Genomic DNA, 21109 nt, shown 5'->3' with positions numbered 1-21109 from the left:
TTACCTGAGCATAAGCTTTCCCGGGCTACAGCCCACTTCATCGGATGCTAAATTGGTTAGTCTCTAAGGTGCCACAAGTACTCCTTTTCTTTTTGCGAATACAGACTAACATGGCTGCTACTCTGACCTGGGCTCTGAGACTCACTGCCACGGGCTGTGCAGACACACCCTGGCTAGCCAAGTGGCTTTCGAGAGTCTGAGTCACCTCTGGAAACTTTCCCTAGGGGCTGCACATTTACTGAAAATGTATCTTTGAGCAATGTTAAGAGTTAATCTTATCCACCCTGCTGTAATCGCATTAAAATCTCTGCAGGGGCTATGAAAAGAAGACAGGGACAAACCATTTTGGAAAATCCATGGCAAAGATTTTTTTTTATTCGCTATGCAGTATTTGTATATTTCAAAAGATTTTCTTTTTGGATTCTTCCTAATGAACAAACCAAACAATTTGTTTGAGAATAGTTTATTATCCCTATTGCGCTGATCAATATTTTAAAGTTAGTTTACAGACTACACAGCACACCATCTAAATAATCTTCCCTCATCTGACTAAGACAACAGTAATTCTTGAGATGTATAATTTGCTCTCTTAATTCAAGAATATCCTTAAAGTTTGCAAAAATTCACATATCCCCCCAGGAAAGCAGACTAGTTGTTCCGGTTTCTCATCGCAAGGTGAAGAGAACGTTGACAGTCACTGCCTGAAATACTGTTCTGTCACGCTAGATGTTAAGGAAAAGCCTAACGATGAATAAAGCCCAGAGCTGTGTTTCTATGTGCTAGGAGATTTTGTACTGGGCCTGCTGCTGTCTGGATCCAGAAGAGAAAATATTTTGGTTAAAATATTCAAAGTCAGGTGCCTAAAATTAAGCGCCCAAATACAGCTTCAGGTGTCTAACATTAGGCAGCTAAGTGTGAAAATGTGGCATGTACCTTTCACGGTGTCAGGGTTCTGAGTAGTTAGACCCTGCTCCTGCTTCCATTGAAGTCAGTGGCAATTGGCCTGTTGGCATCAGTGTGTCAGAGCAGCCCGTACCCATATTTGTGACCTTAAAAATGCTGACGCAGTTTAAATTATTCTGTTCAACATGGTGAATTTTACCAGTTCATGTATCTGCTTCTTCTCCACTCTCGCTCGCAGTGTTGAGAAAATGACAGAACATGTCACTTGTTTTTCTGGCTGTCTTGCCTAAAGAGCCAACAGACACTATCTACTTTCTTTGACAGCTGCTACAGAATATGGCCCTGACCCGACAAGCAGATCCCTGCAGCTTTGCAGAGCCCCCATGAAGTCAGCAGAGCTCTGCATGGAGCTAAATGCAGGATCGGGGCCCATTTGAGCTACTCTCCATGTAGTTTATGTAAAATTAAACAATCCCCAAGGAAGTCACCTGAAAGAGAGAGGAAGGCAAAGAGATGGGCCAATGGAGAATGATGGTTTCATTTGTAGACCCCAGGAATGAATCAAGTTACTCAGCTGGGAGGCTTTCCTTTGAAAGTTTCATAGAATTTGAGGCCACCAGAGATTAGATCATCTAGTCTGACCTCCCTGAATTTTCCAGGCCAATTAATTTTCACCCAGATACCCCGATATTAAGCCCAAAGACTTTAGTTAGACTAAAGCATACCAGTCCTCAGGAGGCAAAACCGTTGAGACCAAAGTTCCACCAAAGCCTGAGGCTCCCTTCACTGACAGGGGATTGGGAGATGCCCTGGATTCATTCCAACAGCTGGCCCAGTCCCGGGAGATAGGACAAAACAGAGAGAAGTAAAGCAGGTTCCCAGTTCCCTACAACAAAACTGTGTCTGACTTAGAAGACACCAAAAAGAAACCATTTTGCTGAAAAATAGATATCTCCAGGCTGATGTTTTTTCTTCGTTGTCATGGTACCAAGTACAAAGCAGTGTATAGTAGTCTGTACATCAAAGTATACCGGTGTAAAATGAGCAACCATTTAATGACGTATGTTTGTATCATAACTGAGAAGAATGCTCAAGATGGATTCCTTAGGGGAAGTTCTGGAGGTTTTATGATGATTTCCATCTCAGCAGAGAGAACCCTTTATGAATCACGTACATTAAGGTGGCTAAAAATGCAAATACCTACAATGGAAAGAAAGCTGGAGTCAGGTACAGTTAATTGCTAAAGGGTATTGCTTGCTGACCAGATATTTATATTTGCCCATTCAGCAGTACTCATATTAACCAGTACAGTACTTGGAGCCCAAAAGCAATAACTCTGTTCCAGACTTGCTAATGGTAAGATTTTCAAAGTCACCTACATGATTTAGAATCCTAAATGCATCCGATGAAGTGAGCTGTAGCTCACGAAAGCTTATGCTCAAATAAATTTGTTAGTCTCTAAGGTGCCACAAGTCCTCCTTTTCTTTTTGAGAATCCTAAGTGTCACTGAAAGTCACTTAGGCTGTGAAGTGCAGAAGTCACTTTTGAAAACGGGGCTTAAGTCCTTGAGTCACTTAGGTGCTTTTTAGTCGGTTTCCCTGATCCTCACAATATTATTTGTGCATGTCTCACAATAGGCGGGGTCTCAATCTCTGGTGGCATCTCACACACTTTTACCCTTTCTCAAACGGCTGCCATCTGCCATTTCTTTCAATGGGGCTGAAGCCACAGTTGGCCCTCAGTTAAGATGACCACCATATTCCCCAGAGTCTTGCAGGTAAAAGAGAAGCTGCCACGAGTAAAGATCTTCACTGGCGTCTCCTGTGATCAGCAGGGACGAAGCCCCGGCTGGGCTTAGGGATGGTAGTCACTTGGCCACAGAGCATAGCACTCAGTAATACTATACTAGAAAGATGTTAAAACCAGCGGGCATGTTAGGAAAGGGTGGGCTACTGTACTGGACATGAATGGCCTGGATCCCAGTGTCTTTTGGAGTCTGATAGATGGGGATGATTAACCAACAAACACTGCTCATTCTCATAGTGAGGGAGAGAAGGGTTATCCCCCTCCCCCTCATGGAAGTGCTGGGTCTTAGGTGGTCTCCATTCAGGCCATTCAGCTTTCACTCCTGGTACATTTTGTTCGCCCCTCCACCGTGAAAGCTATTTGACACTTACCACTGCTGCAATGTCTTCCTGGTAAGTTTTCAATACGCCAGCGTCATGGGCTAGGATGGTGGCAAAGGCTTGTAAAACAGCAGCACTCAGGTAAAACAGAGCAGCCATTGAATGATAGAAAGCATCCTAGAAAACAATAATAATTAACCATCGCTTCCAAGACTACTATTCAAGTCAGAGACAGAAGGTAATCTAAAAAACACACACACACACTTTCCCGGCAGAGCGACAAAAGCACTGTGGGCCAAACACAACTAGTTCATTTAACTTAAGACTCAGGCCAAAGTGGTTTGTGCAAATGGGATTGTGTCCAAGTCTGGCATTTTGGTGAATACATTTTGGCAGGGAGGAGCAGCATTGTGGCCCAGATCCTCAAAGATACTTAGGTGCCTAATTTCCAATGGGCCACTCCCAAAGGGAATTAGGTGCCTGGATACTTCTGAGGATCTGGTCTTTGCATCTGGGCCTGGCCTGTGACTGGGACACCTAGGTGCAACAGTAACACAAACAATAAATAAGAGAGCCGACTCAAGGCAAAATCCCCAATTTTCCACAGGGCTGTGGTATATGGAGGCTGTTCTCCCTCACGTTGCGCCTGTGTGGAAGACCACTCGGAGCAGGCCTCATTGCAAGGGAGCTGAACTCCCAGTTGCCGCACACCGTGCCCTTGCGCTGAGACAACAAGCAACAAAACCAGCAATCCCAGCAGTACCTAGTCCCTGCCCTGGTAGCCATGCTGCCTGCCCTGGGCGCATGTGCTCCTGGAGTGGCACGTCTAGCCTGGAAACCAGCCGTAACTCAGCGTCCGATTCCTCCCGCGCGTGAGTGCTAGTGGGCAGAGTGTAAGTTACTTCACCCATACCCTGTACGCACCCAGGGCTCTCCAAACTCCCCGCCCTTCTCTACCCACCCCTGCCTTGCAGGGAAGCTTATCGGGCCAGCCATCCTTGCTGCCCAGTCCCACAGCTGGAGTCCTAAGCTGAGGAGGGCATCCTGGGTGGGGGAAGAAACAGAGACAATCTAGCCCTGTGGAGGGGAGACTTGACTGGAAGGGAAAGTGTAGCCTTGGGTTAGGGAGCGAGTTCCTGTACGTAATGAGCAAGGCTGAGCTGCAGGGCCTGGCCTTGTTAGAAAGGAGGAGAGGATGGGGGTGAAGGCCTAGTGACCCCAAGCAGGAGCAGAGCAGTTACATCCCCACCCGGCATGGTCTTGACTGGTACAAGGGCCTGGCTAATATGCCTCTCCCTGTGCCAGGGCCCCCGGAGGGCATGGCCCGTCAATACGGGGCGACAGCAGGAGGGGCAGGGCCTGCTGCTCTGCTCTCGAGGTGCCGTAAGAAGCCCTCTGGTGCACGATACTCCCCAGAGCCCAGGAGCCATCTTGTCCTCTTCCACCAAGGACTCCTGAGGAGACTGGCTCCATCCTGCTCAGCTAGCCATCATTGGGGACCTCTTCATCCCGCCTCCCAAGCCACTGGAGGAATGTTCCAGTGGGGAGGGAGGGAAACTTGGAATTATTCGATTTTCTAGGGCACTCCTCAACCGTTGTGTCTGAGCCCCTCACAGCACCCGAGAGAGAGGGAAGTAGTTTCCCTGTTTAAACAGACGGGGAGACTGAGGCAAAGAGATTTGCTTGAGGTCATTCAGGGAGTCTGTCACAGACGCAGGAATAGAACTCAGGTCAGAGCAGAGCAATAATCGGAATTGCCATCCCATGGGAAGTTCTGATTTTTAACTCCCCCTCTCCCCTGACCCCCGCTGAACTGGGACAAAGATGAAATATTGAAAATTTTCCCCAGAATAACTTTTCAAAACATTTCATTTTGGAAACAGCAAAAATTTGCATTTCAGTTTGTTGAACTAACCTGTAAACATTTCACTTCAAGTCAGTTCAACATTAAACTGCATTGCCTCATGGGAGCTGTAGTTTGGGCATCTCAGGCCTCCATTCTCCCCTATGGGGTGAGCTCCCCGGCCATGCTTCATCTTCCGTGATGCACCTGAAATCATGTATCTCACATGGTGTGCCATGTGGCTCAGTCAGAGGAGAACCCTGTGTTGCACCAGGGGAGGTGTAGTCCGGCCAGGGAGACCAGCCCTTAAACAAATGGGGACATGAGCAGTTTGAATTACAGTTCCCACAGGGCAAGGGTGTCCCCATTGGGAAATGCAATTTAGCGGTGAATCGACCCAAAGCAAAATATTTTGTTTTGATTTTCCTGGCAGAAAATTGAAAAATTTCAGCAAATTCAAAATTATCTTGTGGAAAATTTTAATTTTGCAGAAACTATTTCCTGTGACAGAAAACTCCCAACCAGCTGTAGTTCTGATCTTCCAAGTCCCGTGCCAACATCCAGTCCACAAGAACATCCTTTCCCTGCATTTGGCGCTGTAGCTTATCAATGGCTGACAACTCAGAGGGGGCAGAAGGCTCCCCAGAAAGAAAGGGCTTTGGAGGAGAAGAGGGAAGGGAGGTACATCAGGAGGGGTGTGGACGACAGTCCCTTCCTGGGGATAGGGTGAGATGCAAAACACAGCATTGCTCATTGCTCATCGGAACAGGGTGCAACATGGACAACTGCTGGGCTTCCTGAGCCAGCAGCAACGGAGGCTGCTTATTCTGGATTCAGGGCTGATAGCAGCCTTTGATAATCCTGCAAGGGCACAGTGAGAGGCATATAAACCCAGAGTCTGCCAGCACACATGCTTAACTTCACTTGACACCGGTGAATAGTCCCATTGATTCAAGTACATGCCCAAGTGTTGGCTGGATCAGGGCCAGAGTGCTCAGACTGTGTGTGACAGGGAGCTATACAAAGGCAGGATCAGCTTACCACTGCAATCCAGGAAGATTTTCCACCATGAGCGCCGCAGAAATAGAGGCACATGAGAAGAGTTGACAATGTGAAGCAGAACACGGAAACAAACATAACCCAGCCTTGCAGTAAGTGATAAGCTACCCTGGTTGAGGCCACCAGAATCCAGACAAGGCCTCCAAAGACCTACAAGAATAAGCAAAAGGGAGAGAGAACAGAATAATTCAGGTTTCATCATCATGTGTCATGTTATGAGCTCAAAAGACACGATAAGTCCATTGGTCTCAACCTGAAAGCTGTACATCAAGATAGTTTCTTGGGGAAAGAAGGCAAATAAGGATATTAATTTAACAAACCCTGTCTTAATAAAATAAAGCAGTTCTACACCTAGATTTCACTTCTTCTCAGGCAATTCACAAGGCAGCAATCATCTAGTTCTGCAATTTATTGTCATGCGGGGGGGTGGGGGGGAGTTGCCATCTTATACATGAATACAGGCAGTCCTCAGACTTATGACACAATTGGTTCCTTACAATTGTGTCGTAAGTCGGAACGTTGTAACTCGGAACCACAACTACTCCATTATGAGACGAGCGTGGGAAACTCAAAACCTATAAGAAAAGGAGTACTTGTGGCACCTTAGAGACTAACCAATTTATTAGAACATAAGCTTTCGTGAGCTGCACAAAAGCTTATGCTCTAATAAATTGGTTAGTCTCTAAGGTGCCACAAGTCCTCCTTTTCTTTTTGCGAATACAGACTAACACGGCTGTTACTCTGAAACCTGTCAAAACCTATAGTCTCAAGTCGATTCAGGGTGTCAATCTAGACGCGTCATAAGTGCTGTTCAACTTAAGTCGAACGTCATAAGTCTGAGGCCTGCCTATATTTAATAGCCCCAAAACGAAACACTTATGAAGGGAAGTGTTTCTCCATGGAGTCCAACGCTCAGACATAATAGAGAAATTTTCCACAACCCAACTGCTACCTCTGGCCAAAGTTTTCTTAATTTTCCATTTTTAATGACATTTGTTGTTGAAAATTAGATTTTCCATTAACAGAATAAATTCCAATGAAAAATTGTGTCTGCATCGGGGGGGGAGGGGGGGTGTTGTTGACCAGCAACTGAGCTCAGCATTGCATTTGTTGAAATGTAAATAAGTAAACAAACAAAAAGTTTTTGACTCTTCCTGTGATATTGGTACTGGTTTTCTGGCTAGCTGTGCACAGCCATAGACACATAGCTTTCCACTGGCTTCTGGCTCTCCTGCTTTAACAATGTGGCTCCTATAGAATCATAGGGCTGGACCTCGAGAGGTCATCTAGTCCAGTCCCCAGCACTCATGGCAGGGCTAAGTATTATCTAGACCATTCCTGACAGGTGTCTTATCCAACCTGCTCTTAAAAATCTCCAATGATGGAGATTCCACAACCTCCCTGGGCAATTTATTCCAGTGCTAAACCACCCGGACAGGAAGTTTTTCCGAATGTCCAACCTAAACCACCCTCGCTGCAATTTAAGCCCATTGCGTCTTGTCCTGTCCTCAGAGATTAAAGAGAACAACTTTTCTCCCTCCTCCTTTTATGTACTTGAAAACTGTTATCATGTTCCCTCTTGGTCTTCTTCAGACTAAACAAACTCAATTGTTTCAGTGTTCCCTCATAGGTCATGTTTTCTAGATCTTTAATCATTTTTGTTGCTCTTCTCTGGACTGTCTCCAGTTTGTCCACATATTTCCTGAAATGTGGCGCCCAGAACCGGACACAGTACTCCAGTTGAGGCCTAATCAGTGCGGAGTAGAGCGGAAGAATTTCTTCTTGGGTCTTGCTTACAGCACTCCTGCTAATACAGCTCAGAAGGGTTTGTCTACACAAGGATTTACTGTGTACTAACTTTAATTTGTGTGCACTAAAGGGTGTGCCTACACCGCAATTAGACACTCGTGGCTGGCCCATGCCAGCTGACTCAGGCACGCAGGGCTTGGGCCAAGGGGCTGTTTAATTGTGGTGTAGATATTCAGGCTGAAGCCTGAGTTCTGGGACCCCATGATGGGGGAGGGTCCCAGGCTCCAAGCTGAGCCTGGCTGTCTATACTGTAATTGGAGAAACAAGGTGGGGGAGATCAGACCTTTTATTGGACCAACTTCTGTTGGTGAGAGAGCTTGTCTGGGACCGATATGGCTACAACAACACTGCATGCTACACTGCAGCTGAACAGGCCCATAGCCTGAGCCCGTCAGCGGGCATGGGCCAGCTGCAGGTGTCTAACTGCAGCATAGACATATCCAACATGGCCTTCACACACACACCGTACAATTCTTAACACATACTAACTAGCTAGTTAATACGTATTCTTCAATCCACTTTGAAAGTGGAGTAAGTGTGACACACCGCACCTCAGAATGACATCCTGTCGCCCCCAAATATTGTCATGATATTTCATACAAAGCATGCCACGTAAGGCATCATATGAAAGGTCATGATCTGCTGAAACCCGCTAGTCTGTCCACATATGTATATTATTAGAGAGTCTATAAAGTTATGAAATTGTGCTGTATGGTTGTTAGTGAAATATGCTGTAAGTTTGCTAGTGACACACAAAGGATCCCTGCTCAGGGGGGTGTTGACCGCCCATTAATCAACTGTGTGACTCAACCATGCGAGCATCACACAATGGTAACTGCTCAGTCACTGCGACATGGGGACTGACCGTTCACTATGACTCAGCAAAGCCCGCCAGGACATGCCTGCCTAGTGTCTGCCAGGCACATGGGCTGAGGGTGTAAAACAAGGGACAGTAGCATCAGGTCTTCACCTTTCTCCTCCCCCACCTACACTGGGCACAGTGCCCCCGCCCCCCACTCCACTCCCACCCCTGCCCATGGGGTGCAGCAGGGGGCTCACGGCAGGGAGTTGGGGGTGCAGGAGGAAGTGCGGGGTCCAGCAGGGGGCTCAGGGCAGGGAGTGCGGGGTGTAGCAGGGGGTTGGGGTGCGTCAGGGGGCTCAGGGCACGAGGTTGGGGGTGCAGGAGGGAGTGCGGGGTGTGGCAGGGGACTCAGGGCAGGGGGTTGGGGTGCAGGAGGGAGTGTGGGGTGTGCAGAGGGTTGGGGTGCAGGCAGGGGGCTCAGGGCAGGGAGTTGGGGTGCAGGAGGGAGTGTGGGGTGTGGCAGGGGACTCAGGGCAGGGAGTGCGGGGTGTAGCAGGGGGTTGGGGGTGCAGGAGGGAGTGCGGGGTGTGGCAGGGGACTCAGGGCAGGAGGGAGTGTGGGATGTGCAGAGGGTTGGGGTGCAGGCAGGGGGCTCACGGCAGGGAGTTGGGGTGCAGGAGGAAGTGAGGGGTCCAGCAGGGGGCTCAGGGCAGGGAGTGCAGGGTGTAGCAGGGGGTTGGGGTGCATCAGGGGGCTCAGGGCAGGAGGTTGGGGGTGCAGGCAGGGGGCTCAGGGCAGGGAGTTGGGGTACAGGAGGAAGTGCGGGGTCCAGCAGGGGGCTCAGGGCAGGGAGTGCAGGGTGTAGCAGGGGGTTGGGGTGCGTCAGGGGGCTCAGGGCAGGAGGTTGGGGTGCAGGCAGGGGGCTCAGGGCAGGGAGTTGGGGTACAGGAGGAAGTGCGGGGTCCAGCAGGGGGCTCAGGGCAGGGAGTGCAGGGTGTAGCAGGGGGTTGGGGTGCGTCAGGGGGCTCAGGGCAGGAGGTTGGGGTGCAGGCAGGGGGCTCAGGGCAGGAGGTTGGGGGTGCAGGAGGGAGTGCGGGGTGTGGCAGGGGACTCAGGGCAGGAGGGAGTGTGGGGTATGCAGAGGGTTGGGGTGCAGGCAGGGGACTCAGGGCAGGGAGTTGGGGTGCAGGAGGAAGTGCGGGATCCAGCAGGGGGCTCAGGGCAGGGAGTGCGGGGTGTAGCAGGGGGTTGGGGTGCGTCAGGGGGCTCAGGGCAGGAGGTTGGGGGTGCAGGAGGGAGTGCGGGGTGTGGCAGGGGACTCAGGGCAGGAGGGAGTGTGGGGTGTGCAGAGGGTTGGGGTGCAGGCAGGGGACTCAGGGCAGGAGGGAGTGTGGGGTGTGCAGAGGGTTGGGGTGCAGGCAGGGGGCTCAGGGCAGGGAGTTGGGGTGCGGGGTGCAGGAGGGGTTTGGGTTCCAGCCCGGCACTGCTTACCTTGAGCAGCTCCGGGGTGGCAGGAGCACGCACCGGGACCAGGGTAGGCACCCTAAGTGGTGGGCACCCTGTCCCTGCAGCCTCGGGGGGAGGGGGAGCAGGGAACTCCGTGAGTTGTTCTTGCCTGTGGGTACCTCCCCCGAAGCTCCCGTTGGCCGCGGTTCCCCGTTCCCAGCCAATGGGAGCTGCGGGGGAGGTACCCGCAGGCAAGAACAGCTCACGGAGTTCTCTGCTCCCCCTCCCGCCGGGGCCACGGGGGCAGCGTGGGGCCATCAGCACCATGGGGTTGGTAAATCCGCGGGCCGGATCCAGCCCGGGGCCCTAGTTTGCCTACCCCTGGCCTGGAGTTAGGCTGGGGACGCGGAGCGCTGGGGAGGGGTCGGGGGGGCCGTGGGGAGCTTGGCGGTTAGCAGGGAAGAACCCTGCGGGTTGCATGTTTGAGACCCCGATCTAAATACTGCCTCGTGTAATAAGGTTTAAGATTTAGACTGCGTGCTTATTTCTATGTTCTTTGGTAGCCATCGCTGTCCTTTTATGCCAACCACTTATAATCATTTAAAACCTGTCTGTCTGTCGTTAATAAACCTGTTTTATATTTTCCCTAAATCAGTGTGTTTTGGTTGAAGTGCTTGGGAATGCTGAGCTCAGATTACAAAGGCTAAATACCCTCTCCACACGGAGGGAGGGGTGGCCTGGGTAATAAATTTACAGTGGTCGGGCTTCTGAGCAGGGCAGAACTGTACAGCTCTGGGGTCCTAGGCTGGGGAGCTGGGGGGAATTGGCCGGAGCCTCTCCATTGTTGGTTCATGAGTGGCTGGGAGAAGCATTTATGGAAGTCAGCTGGGTGTGTCCCTGCTGGTGGATGTTTGTGTAAGTGCAGAAGCTGGAGAGGTTTGCCGCTTGTCACAGCATCAGACTGGGAGAGGGAGCCCCAGTCGGAGGAACAGAGGGCTCAGTGGCACCCCAGTTCCAGGCTGCACCCCGGGGCTCCCGTCACAGTAAGGTCGTTGCATATTGAGTCAGTGTAGGCTGATGTTCATGCACACACACTGATTATCCACGTAAGCTTGGCAGGCCTCTGATGGCTATCCCCCAATGCACCGCATGCTGCCAGGAACAACTTGTCGGTTTACCTGCATGTCCTCCAGGGCTCTGGGGTTACGCTGCACTGACGTCCCCTCCCTGTTTAAATGCATGCACAAAGAACCCTGTGTCTGGAGCCACTCCCGTCCTTCGGGTGGGTCTTTCCTCCTCACTTCTAATCCTCACCCGCTTCTCTGACCCAGCCAGACACAGAGCCAAATGCAGGCTGGCTTGTGCCCTCTTCACCCGCAACTGAAATCAACAGGGTGCAGAGATCACCCTCTGCCTTGATGGAAGGAGCGAAGACTTGCCTACGCAGACTGCTTTGACAATCTTCCTAGGGCTACTGACCTGTACCCATGGCCCCTTCAACGAGAAACCCCCCGTCCATTCACTGACCCACCGGAACGCCCGTTCCCAGTGCTGCACGCGCAGCGCCCAGTCCGATGAGGCCTTAAACCTTGACGGGTTAGGACTTGAATCTTAATGCAGAAAAGCCCTCTGCGAACACACATCATTATTCGTTAGGCTGCACTGGCAGCTGAGCACAGACTGGAGTGCTAAAACGCATTTCGCTCCCCACGCAACGCTGCCAGCCAACTACCTCTTGATTTTATACAGCCGCTCTCCCTTCCTGGAGCCTGGATTTCAGCCAGCCCCTGCGTTCTCGGCCATTAGGTCCTTGCCAATCACGACCAGAGTCTCCCTCCCGGTGCCATTTTTCACAACCTGATGGTGCCTTCCCCTCAGTAAGGCTGCCTCCCAAGGAAGTCCCATTACGGCACCGAATCCCAGCACTCTCCCTGAGCCCCACGGGATTGTAAACCACCGCGAAGGGCAGACCAGATAGACAGACGTCTTATCTCTAGCAGGGTGGGAATAAGTAAATGAACCATGTGCCCGGGAACGGCCCCTGGAGGCAGAAGAAACCCCTGCTGCCGAGGGAGGATTGGACTCAGAAATGCTGGTTTTCTTCGGCTCCAGCTGAGAGACACGCTACGCCGCTGGGTGGGAATATCGCCTAGGCCGACAAATTTATAATAGCTGCTTCCCCCCGGTGCCGGTTTGTGCCCTCTGCCTCCGGTCCCACCCCAACTCCACCCCTTCCCCGCCCCTATTGGTCCCCTTCTCCAAATCCCCGCCCCGGTCCCTGAGCGCGCCGCGTCCCCCCCTTCCGGAAGCTGTTTCCCGCCCAAGCCCTGGCAGGGAGTGGGGAGAAGCGGGGGGGTGGGGCAGCAATTATTTCTGGGTCTAGAGGCGGCAAAATCATTAATCCGCCACCGTTCCCACCCTGACCTTCCTCTCAGGGTTACTGCCTGAGACAGGGGCCTTCCCAGCTGGGAGGAGCCCAGCCCCTTTAGGGTGCCTGTGGATGTGCCCCCCACCCCCCGAGCCAGCCAGCAGAGTCACTGGGGTGGCATGCTGCTCCCCCATTTGAACGAGACCCTTCTTCGTGCCTGACAAACAGCAGCCAGCCGAACGCACCGTCCAAACCCTTACTCGTTGGCCAGCCCAGCGACTTGGGTCCTCAGCTGCTCCCCTGCCAAAGGCTTGATCGTTTGTCATGAGCAGGCTGCTCTGGGGTGAGAACTGGGGCTCATCCATTTCCGGGCAGCACAGCGAGTGCCGGTTGGGCAGGATGGCCCTCCAGCCCGGCTGATCCCTCTGGCATCTCCAACCTGGTCCTGGGCAGTACGAGACCAGTCCAGAGATGCCGGTTGGCCAGATAATTAGCAGGCCCTTGTGGTCTGCGGTAAGACACCATCTCTGTCTTGCTCCGATGCCATCAGTGTCTCTGGACGCTCTCCATCGACCCGGTCAGCAACCGCACGGCGACACAGCAGCACGCAAGGGCCTCTCCTTCATTCTCTCCAGAACGCCGCATGTGCCCGCCGCATTCCATGCGCCTTCATCACCCGCCGCCGGGGAGTGTGCGGGCACTGGTCTTGGACCCGATTTGACAGGTTGGCGGTTTCTTGGTTTCTCATTTACTTTCCATTCCTCTCCCGCACAGGGAGAAAACGCCCCGAATTGAGAGCCAGAGGGTCTGCGGCGAAGGTAGGGCTCATCTCCACTGGAGCGGGGTGCGATCCCCAGCTGAAGGAGACAATCTCCGATCGAGCTAGCATGCTAAATACAGAGCGTAGCCGCGGCAGCCCATGAGGTGGAAAGGGCTATCCAGGCTGCTACGGGTAGCAGGCTGGCGTGGTCAGAGCTAACCCAGGTCCATCTCCTGAAGCTGGGAATCACCTCCCAGCTCCACTGTAAATGCACCCTTAGCTAGCTGGACCGTCAAAGCTCCCGTTTTTTGTGCTTCCCCAACAGCATACCTTGTGCCTTGCCAGCGTCCCCCCAGAGCGCTTCATAATGCTCTCCAGGCTGTCCGTGTTTGCTACACCTGTTACCTGGCCAGGTGTGACCCTTCCCACCCATGAGAGGATTATTACACCCTCTCCCACCGCTCCCCTACACACCCCAGGGCATCGTTCCAGCAAGCTGTCGTGTTTGCCAGTCACAGAGCATGTTTTATCCCTCATATTAAGGGTCGCTCCAACCTCATCTGACAGACAATCAGTCCCAGCTAATGCCCTGGCTCAGCGTCCTGGGGCCCCAGCAGAATCCCACACCAACTCCAGGTTCTGCTGCTTTAGTGGTTTGCTGATGACCCACTGCGTCCAGCCACCCTTGGCCACGCAGAGCCAGGCATTGCAGGGAGGGGTCTCCTTGGAGGCTCTTTCCACAGCCCTTCCAGGTGACACAGACATGGGTGCCCCACAGGCAGGCAGCTATCACGTCCCACAGCGGCGCTCCGAGACCACGGTGGCCCGGAATTTCATGATAGCTTGTGGTACTATGCCTGGTACCAGTCGGTCCAAGAGCAGTTTTAATCGGTGGTAATCAGTTTGAAATCATAGAACCCTAGGCCTGGACCTTGAGAGGTCGTCGAGTCCAGTCCCCTGCACTCATGGCAGGACTAAGCATTATCTAAATGCCCAGACTGTCCCTATTTCCAATAGCCCAAAGCCCGGCAACACTCACTAGTTCACCCCGATGCCCCATCGGGCACTGAGCAGGGATGGGCCGCGCACACAGACCTAGCCGGCATGGTCACTCCCTTGCGGTGCCACGTACCTAGGAGCTGTTGCGTAGTACCTGGCAGTGTTTGCAGGGGCGGGCATGGAACGGAAATGATGAAACACAACCGGGGAGGCAAAGGGAAGGGTGACAACACTGCTGTATGAATTTAGATGGAATATAGGAGCCCAAAAGAGTTAAAATGAGGACACCACGGGGGAGGGGCACAGGACCACAGCTGGACACCACGGGCACAGGGGGGGAGAGGAAAGAGGGTGGGAGGAACAGGAAGGAGAAAACACAGCAAGGGGAAGGGGGTCAATAGGCTGTAGGCCACGATTCAGCAAGCCAATTAAGCACATGCTTAACTAAGTCAAAGGGGACTTAAGCACATGCTTAACTTGGAGGACGTGCTTAAGTGCTTCATTGACCCGGGACCTTGGCAGAATCCTAGAGAGCCTATGGCTGAGCCTGGCCCGGAAAGGTGGGAGTTAGTTCACCGACTCCTCCCCAGGCCCTCCGCATGCTGAATGGGATCGGGCGCATTGTGAGCCCTGGGGGCTGGACAATGGCCCATGGAGCCTGACGTGTTTCAGATCGCTCAGCCCAGCTCCCCGTGCTGCCGGGGCCTGTGTGATGGGCAGCCCAGGCTGGCTGGACGCCACACAACCCGGAACAGTTGGGCATTGCTGCTGCTACCGAGGAAGATGCAAGCACTGACTGGACATGGAGGCCCAAGAGACTTCTCTCACCTGCCACCTGCTGGGAGCAGTCTCCTCGTTACACACCCATTATTCCTCACAGGAGTGAGCAGCGCACGCTGTAGGAAGCGCTGGCCGGATCAGGGCTTTAGCCTCTGTATTACCAGTCTCCTCATCTTGACAGGGAGCCCGACGGCTGCTGCCCTGTGTCACAGGGGAGAGGAGGCGGAGGCTCAATGGGCTCCTGGGTGCTGTAACGGCAGAGCAAGGAAGGAGTGTCCCGCAGAAGGGAAAATGGAGGCTCTTTTGAGCAGCTAGAGCTCCACACGATAAACCAGGCTCAGCAAGCCTAGAATCATTCTGAGGCCTGGTCTGCACCTAAAACCTAGCTACAGCACCCGGGCTACGCAAAGTTGTGTGTCCTGTGCGATGCAGTTAGGTCGACCTAACCCCCACTGCAGACATGGCTAGGATCGATGGAAGAATTCTTCTGTTTAACTTAGCGACGGCCGTTCAGAAAGGTGGATTACCTACACTGACAGAAAAACCCTTCCATCAACGTCGGAAGTGTCTACACTCCAGCGACACAGCCGTGCCAAAGCTGCACCACTAGAGCTGTTGCAGTGTAGACATAACCCAAGTTACCATTTTGTCCTGAGGTCTGGCCGATTCCAATTTCAGACACCAACTTACCCTAGCAAATCACAGCACTTATATTTGACACCGCTTGAGAGCGTTTTGAAAGAAGAGAAGATATTTCTCCCGCACCAGCACAATATTCAGAAATCCTCTGAATGCTGTAGGAAGACCCGAAGTTCCGAGATGCCTTTATTTCATCCCAACTTTATCCTGGGAAGGGAATACATTTCTTTGGCTAGTCTCAAAAAGCCCAATAGTTTGACACATTCAGAGAACACACTGGATGGGAGCATTGTACAAGTCCAGAAACACACATGCTGGATTGATCACTTGAATGAGGTCTTCTGCAAACCCCAGAGGAAACATTTTTCTGGTCCTCACCCAACTTAGTGAACCTCTTCAAAACCTATTGATGCAAGAGACACACTAAGCACTATATAGAAGTATTTTTACTCTTCCATATCACGCATGGAGATTACCAGCTGGATGCCTCTTTCATGAGCTTAGACCTACTAATAAATGTGTATATTCTAACGACAAGCCAGACAGCAATCACAACACAGTTGCATAAATAGGGTCTGAATTTGCTTGGTCAGTTGCTGGAATCTGCAGACGATCCGTGACTCACTGGCAGCGAGGGGCTGTGAAGATCCCCAAGAGCCAGTAGGTGCTCAGTTGAAACCCAGCACAGTGTGGAATGTGAGGTTAAAAAAAACAAACAAAACCTGTTCCAGTATCGTTTTCTGACATTCTTCTTCATGGTAAGTAGGTAACATGAGCCCACACACACCAGGAGAGAAGGACCTAGTTTACTCTGTTAAAACAAAGAGCAGGACAGCCTGATGAATAGCCCCTCCAATTATCTGTCAAGTATGGGAAAGGATAATGAGCCCAGAGCCCTGCTATTTCCCCCAAAGCTTCAGGTACTGTTGTCATACACTTCAGAGAAGCTGTTCCAACATCTCTTAGCACCATTCACAGCCATTAGCAATGGAAAAGTGGCTGCTGGCTGGGTAATTTCCCCTTCTCTTCTCTCGGGCAGGCATAATTCTGCCTCACAAATCAAGCCTCACCCACTACCCCTGTTGTAAAGAGTCTGATTTGAGAGGTCATGAAAGCCACCTGGCTGGAGCTAGCTGCAGGGATCACAAAAAGAAAGGCTGTTAGGAGAGTAAACAGATGGGGGGCAGAGGAATGTGCCCCCCCCCGCCCGGAGGCAGCCCCATTATGCTGATGTGGTATCACATTCCCTTCCCAGAGGCTCCCTTCACCTTCCACCGTCTGAGTCAATGCAACAGCAAACAGCTGGAGCTGCCTTTGCCTGGGTTTTTCCCCATAGCTCGAAGCTGCAGGGGCTCCTCCACGCTGATGGACCCTGGCTGAGGGTGCGGCCTTTCGGGTCAGCCGAGCCTTCAGAGCCGGCTGTATGACCTGGACCCGCTGGAGCCTGCGGCCTTAGGCTGGACGTCCCGGGAGGAAAGGCCTGAGAGGGCGGCACGTCTGCTCTCAGCTAGAAGTGCCACCAGAGCAGCCTTCCTTGGGGCATCACAGCCCCCTGCCTCCGCCTGGGCACGGTAGGACCCGGAAGAGAATCTCCCCCGGGCCCCAGGGCTGGACGGAAAGGCCGTGACGTTGGGCCAACATGCGCCCGCTGCGGAGCCGGCTCCCCAGAGCTGACCCAGGAAAGCCATTTGGTTCAGCTCCAGCGGTGCGTGATGATGAGGTGTGTCCCCTGCCAGCCTTGCCCTCCCAGCTCCTGGTTCAGCGCCGTAACCACCTCAGGCAGCCACCCGCTCCGGAGCGCTGCACCGGGTTCAGCAGCAGCCTTTTAACTCCCCAGCCCTAAGGTAGCACAACAGTGAATCTCAAATGATTTCTGAGACCTCCAGAGAACAACAGTCTCCATTGCCTAAACCAGCAACAAAGCCACGAGCATGCCGGGGAGCTCCAGCAACTAGTCTCAGCGCTAGGGATGCTTGGACACCAGTCTGGAGCCACGGCTAGATGTGGTGACTGCACAGACGCCCTCCAGCCAAACACACACGCACGCACACAATCGGGGCTCGTGTGGGAACATCTCCCCTCCCCTCATTATGGGAGGGTCATAACTTTCTCTGCTGGGAAGACAGAACAGCCCCCCAGCCCTGCTCGACACACAAGTTGTACCACTTGACCTATCCCAGTGTGTTAGAGCATTTCAGGCCCCTGGTGTGGGCACACTTGTGCCCGTGTAAAGGTTCTTATCCCCGGATAGCTGTACGGAAAGGGGAGTAAGTCTAGTAACAGAGCTGCAGCCATACTACGGTTTAGAACTAGCTCGGTAAAAAGCCCCCACCTGAACGGTGTGTAGAGTAGTGTACGTGGGAACAGGCCATACGTGATTATTGCTGGGGGGGGGTTCCCCAAGCCCCTTAGGGAATTAGGAGCACAAATCCCACAGACTCGTTTCCCATCAGCACTTTTACAGCCATTGTCCAGGGCAGTGTTTTCAAATGCCTCAGAGAGAATCCAGCTTTTGCCCATTGCAGCGCCTGTTTCCAGACAGCTGTGTGCCCTTCAGCTGCTTCTTCTGAGGACTGGTCAGCAAATTCTAGCCCCATCCTCTGGAATCTGATTTCCCTTCTCTGCTTTCTCGGGGAAGAGAGTTCTACTGTGGTCCTGCTGAGGCATCAGACTTTGCCAGTGTCCCACTAGCGGTCTGACCAGCAAAATGCAGCAAGGAACAGAAGAGGGAACTGTTGCTTAGATTGCAGGCTAAATCCTGGAAACACATGTTTTCTTTTTCAGCCAGTCAGTTCGTATTGCTGAATCCAAAACTAGCTCTTCAGTGGGGAAAGTCCCTTCTATGTTGTGGGTTAACAATTCTGTTGCAAACTTCTTTTGTTGCTCTTTTGTTACTAGTAGGGTCCTTTGGGGTTTTGTAGCCATTCTTTGACAACTGTTTTTACAGTTCTGCAACTACACTTGTAAAACCAAGACTTCTTTTGCAAATAGAGACAAGGAGTTGGGAGTGCTGCGCTTTGTTCTCCAGAACCAGTTCACCTCCCCCTAGGGACACACTGAGCCTGTGTGAGGGCAGGTTTCCCAGCCGCAGTCCCAGCCTGCCTTGTTTGCATCTTTTCCCTCCTCTCTCCTGCCTCTAACTGCTGAGAGTTACAAAGTGGTGGGTGTTCGCGAGGTACAAAGCCAGCCAGGAGCCTAGGCCGTGGCTGAGAACAATGTCTGGGCTACAGAGAGATAGACTCAGAGAGGCCAGCAGGGTCCACCAGACCATAGAGCCAGACCTCCTGGGTCACACAGCCAGGGAGCCGCCCCGGCCCAGACCTTGCGGATGTCTTTCAGAAAGAGATGCAGAGTTGAGTGGTTCAGACTGGGTCAAAGCCTGGCTGAGAAATCGCCTCCACTTCCCATTGGGCCCAGAGCATTGACTTCATTAGTGGAAACAGGATTTGCTCTTACCAAAGGGACCGCTGTTACTCTGCGCACACAGCCCCTCGGAGGCTCCTCTCTCCTGCCGCTTCCCATTAATGCCTCACCGGCACTGGATAAGCCACACTGAGCCATGAACCAACAGTGGGAGATGCCCAGGTTAAATGGTTTCATTTCAAGTTGCCTCCTATACAGTCAAGTTCCCCTGACATCCCTGCATCCAGTTCCCAATTCTCCCTGTCCATTGGGCATTGCCCTGAGCCCCGACCCTCCGACCCTCCCTCCATAGTCAGTGCCCCAGCACATGTCCCTTTGTCCTGTCCCTCCATCCAGGGTGCAGAGGCCAAGGGCAGAGCACAGTGAAGGGGGATGTGAAAACTGACCCTGCCTTGGTGCTAGGCTTGGCACAGGGACCAAGGGGAGCCAGCCTCACCCCCTTATTAAATGGATCCCAGCGTGGCCTCTGGCCTGGGCTCCGGCTGCCCAGCCATGTGCTGCCAGCTACACTTACCCGGTGCGATTTCGTGGGAGTGGCTGATGGCTGGGTCACACTGGCCACATCTTCTCTCACTTCCAGTCTTCCCCGAATACCTCCTGTTCTCACTCCTCCCCACTGCTCTCCCAGCTCCTCTCCTCCCACAAACCTTCCCCCGCTCACGGCCTAACTAAATCCACTCAAACAATTGGGGGTGGGGTGGGAGGGGGTTGAGTTGGGTTGAACTGAAAACAACATTTTGGTGATTTGAAAAGTAAAAAATAAATAAGTTGCTCAACCCAAAATTGTTTTGGTTCCATTTCAAGCATTTTAATGTTTTTGGTTAAAAGCATTTTTGAAACAAAGACGTTTTGAACCAAAAAACCAAAACATTTTGTTTTAAAAAATGTTGAAACGTGGTGATTTGGGGGGAATTTTATTCAATTTCTCGGGGGGGAGACCCCAAAACCAAATTTGGCAAATTGAGTACAAATCTGTGAAACATCTCAAGGCCACTGAAGCCACCTGTTTTGCTGAAAAAAGTTTCATATGGAGAGTTTCACCCAGCACTGATGGCTATACTTACGCTCAACAGCTTCGCATCCCCCCCCCTCCCGGTCACTGCCCCCATCAGGAACTCTTCCTCCCCCCCCACCCCCCTGACAGCTAGAGAGCGGAGTTCAAAACACGCACTGTGGCTCCCCATGGTCACTGCTCTCCCAGCCATAGGGGCAGGCGGGGCCCAGCTTTGGACTCCTGCGTTTGTTTTCAGCACGGCTCAGCCATGCCTCCACGGCTGCTGCCCAGGCTACACTGCCTTGTACACGTGCGCTAGCTGGAGCGGGTGGGCAGGGGCATCACCCCCCCCCACCCCCCAGCTCCTAGGGTAGCCCTAGTCTCAGTGACTCGCTTCAGGTCACACAGCAAGTCAGCAGCAGAACAGGGAATTGAACCCAGGTCTGAGCCCCAGGCTAGCACCCTAACCTTGGTCCATCCTTCCTCGTCTGCCTGAAACCCAAGCTCCTGGGGCAAGCCAGGCCTCGCAGGGCCTGTGTTATGCAGGAGCTCAGGCTAGACTTTTACTGTTTCGTCTCAGCCACTGTAGCCTCCAGCCCTTCTTTTCAGTGGCATTTGCTCCTCCTGCCCCACCCAACTCTCCTCTGGGAGCTGGCAGCAAAGTGAAACTCACTTAATCCACATCTGTGGTACCATCACGGGAATGGAGGTTGCAGATTCCAAAGGAGCCTAAGGGAGTTAGGTGCCTAACTCCCTTAGGAAATCCCAACCTTCTCACATTTCACTTGGCTACCTCAGCAGCGAGGAGGTGGAAGGAGAATGCGAGAACAGCTCAGGAGGTTTTTGCTGATCCTCTCTGCCTTTGGAGTCTGCTACTTTGCGGTACTTCTCCACTCCAGCTGCACCTTCTTTTCCTGCATAGCTGACGGGCTGCACAGATCGGAGCTGGGGAGGTGGCACCTAGGCGGGGAAACCTCCAAGCTCTCTCTGTGGAATGGCTCCCCTCTGGGTATCACAGGAACTCAGCCTGCAGGCTAGTTAAACAGAACGCCCAAAGCCAGGTTCAGGGGCACGGGCTTGTGCAGATGAAAGTGACAGTATTTACACAAACCCGGAGGAAGCTGGCCCTTGGAGTGTCACAGGGCCTGATGGATACTC

At 52.6% G+C, this 21109-nt stretch overlaps 1 protein-coding gene across 1 annotated transcript in view; it reads right to left on the bottom strand.

Annotated features, from left to right (window-relative positions):
• Positions 1–447: 447 nt before the first annotated feature.
• MAL (mal, T cell differentiation protein (MAL blood group)) overlaps positions 448–21109 on the bottom strand; it is a 28276-nt gene continuing 7614 nt past the window's right edge. Inside the window, exons 2-4 of the mRNA XM_073339979.2 lie at positions 5914–6081; positions 3081–3206; positions 448–2103 (exon numbers count right to left, since the gene is read on the bottom strand). Of these exons, the coding sequence (XP_073196080.2) occupies positions 2029–2103; positions 3081–3206; positions 5914–6081 (369 nt within the window). The 3' untranslated portion in view covers positions 448–2028. The remainder of the gene's footprint in view (positions 2104–3080; positions 3207–5913; positions 6082–21109) is intronic.

This window comes from Lepidochelys kempii, chromosome 3 (assembly GCF_965140285.1).
Source record: "Lepidochelys kempii isolate rLepKem1 chromosome 3, rLepKem1.hap1, whole genome shotgun sequence".
NCBI lineage: Eukaryota > Metazoa > Chordata > Testudines > Cheloniidae > Lepidochelys > Lepidochelys kempii.
The sequence above is the reverse complement of the archived record's forward strand: the minus strand, read 5'-3'. Positions and strand labels throughout refer to the sequence as shown.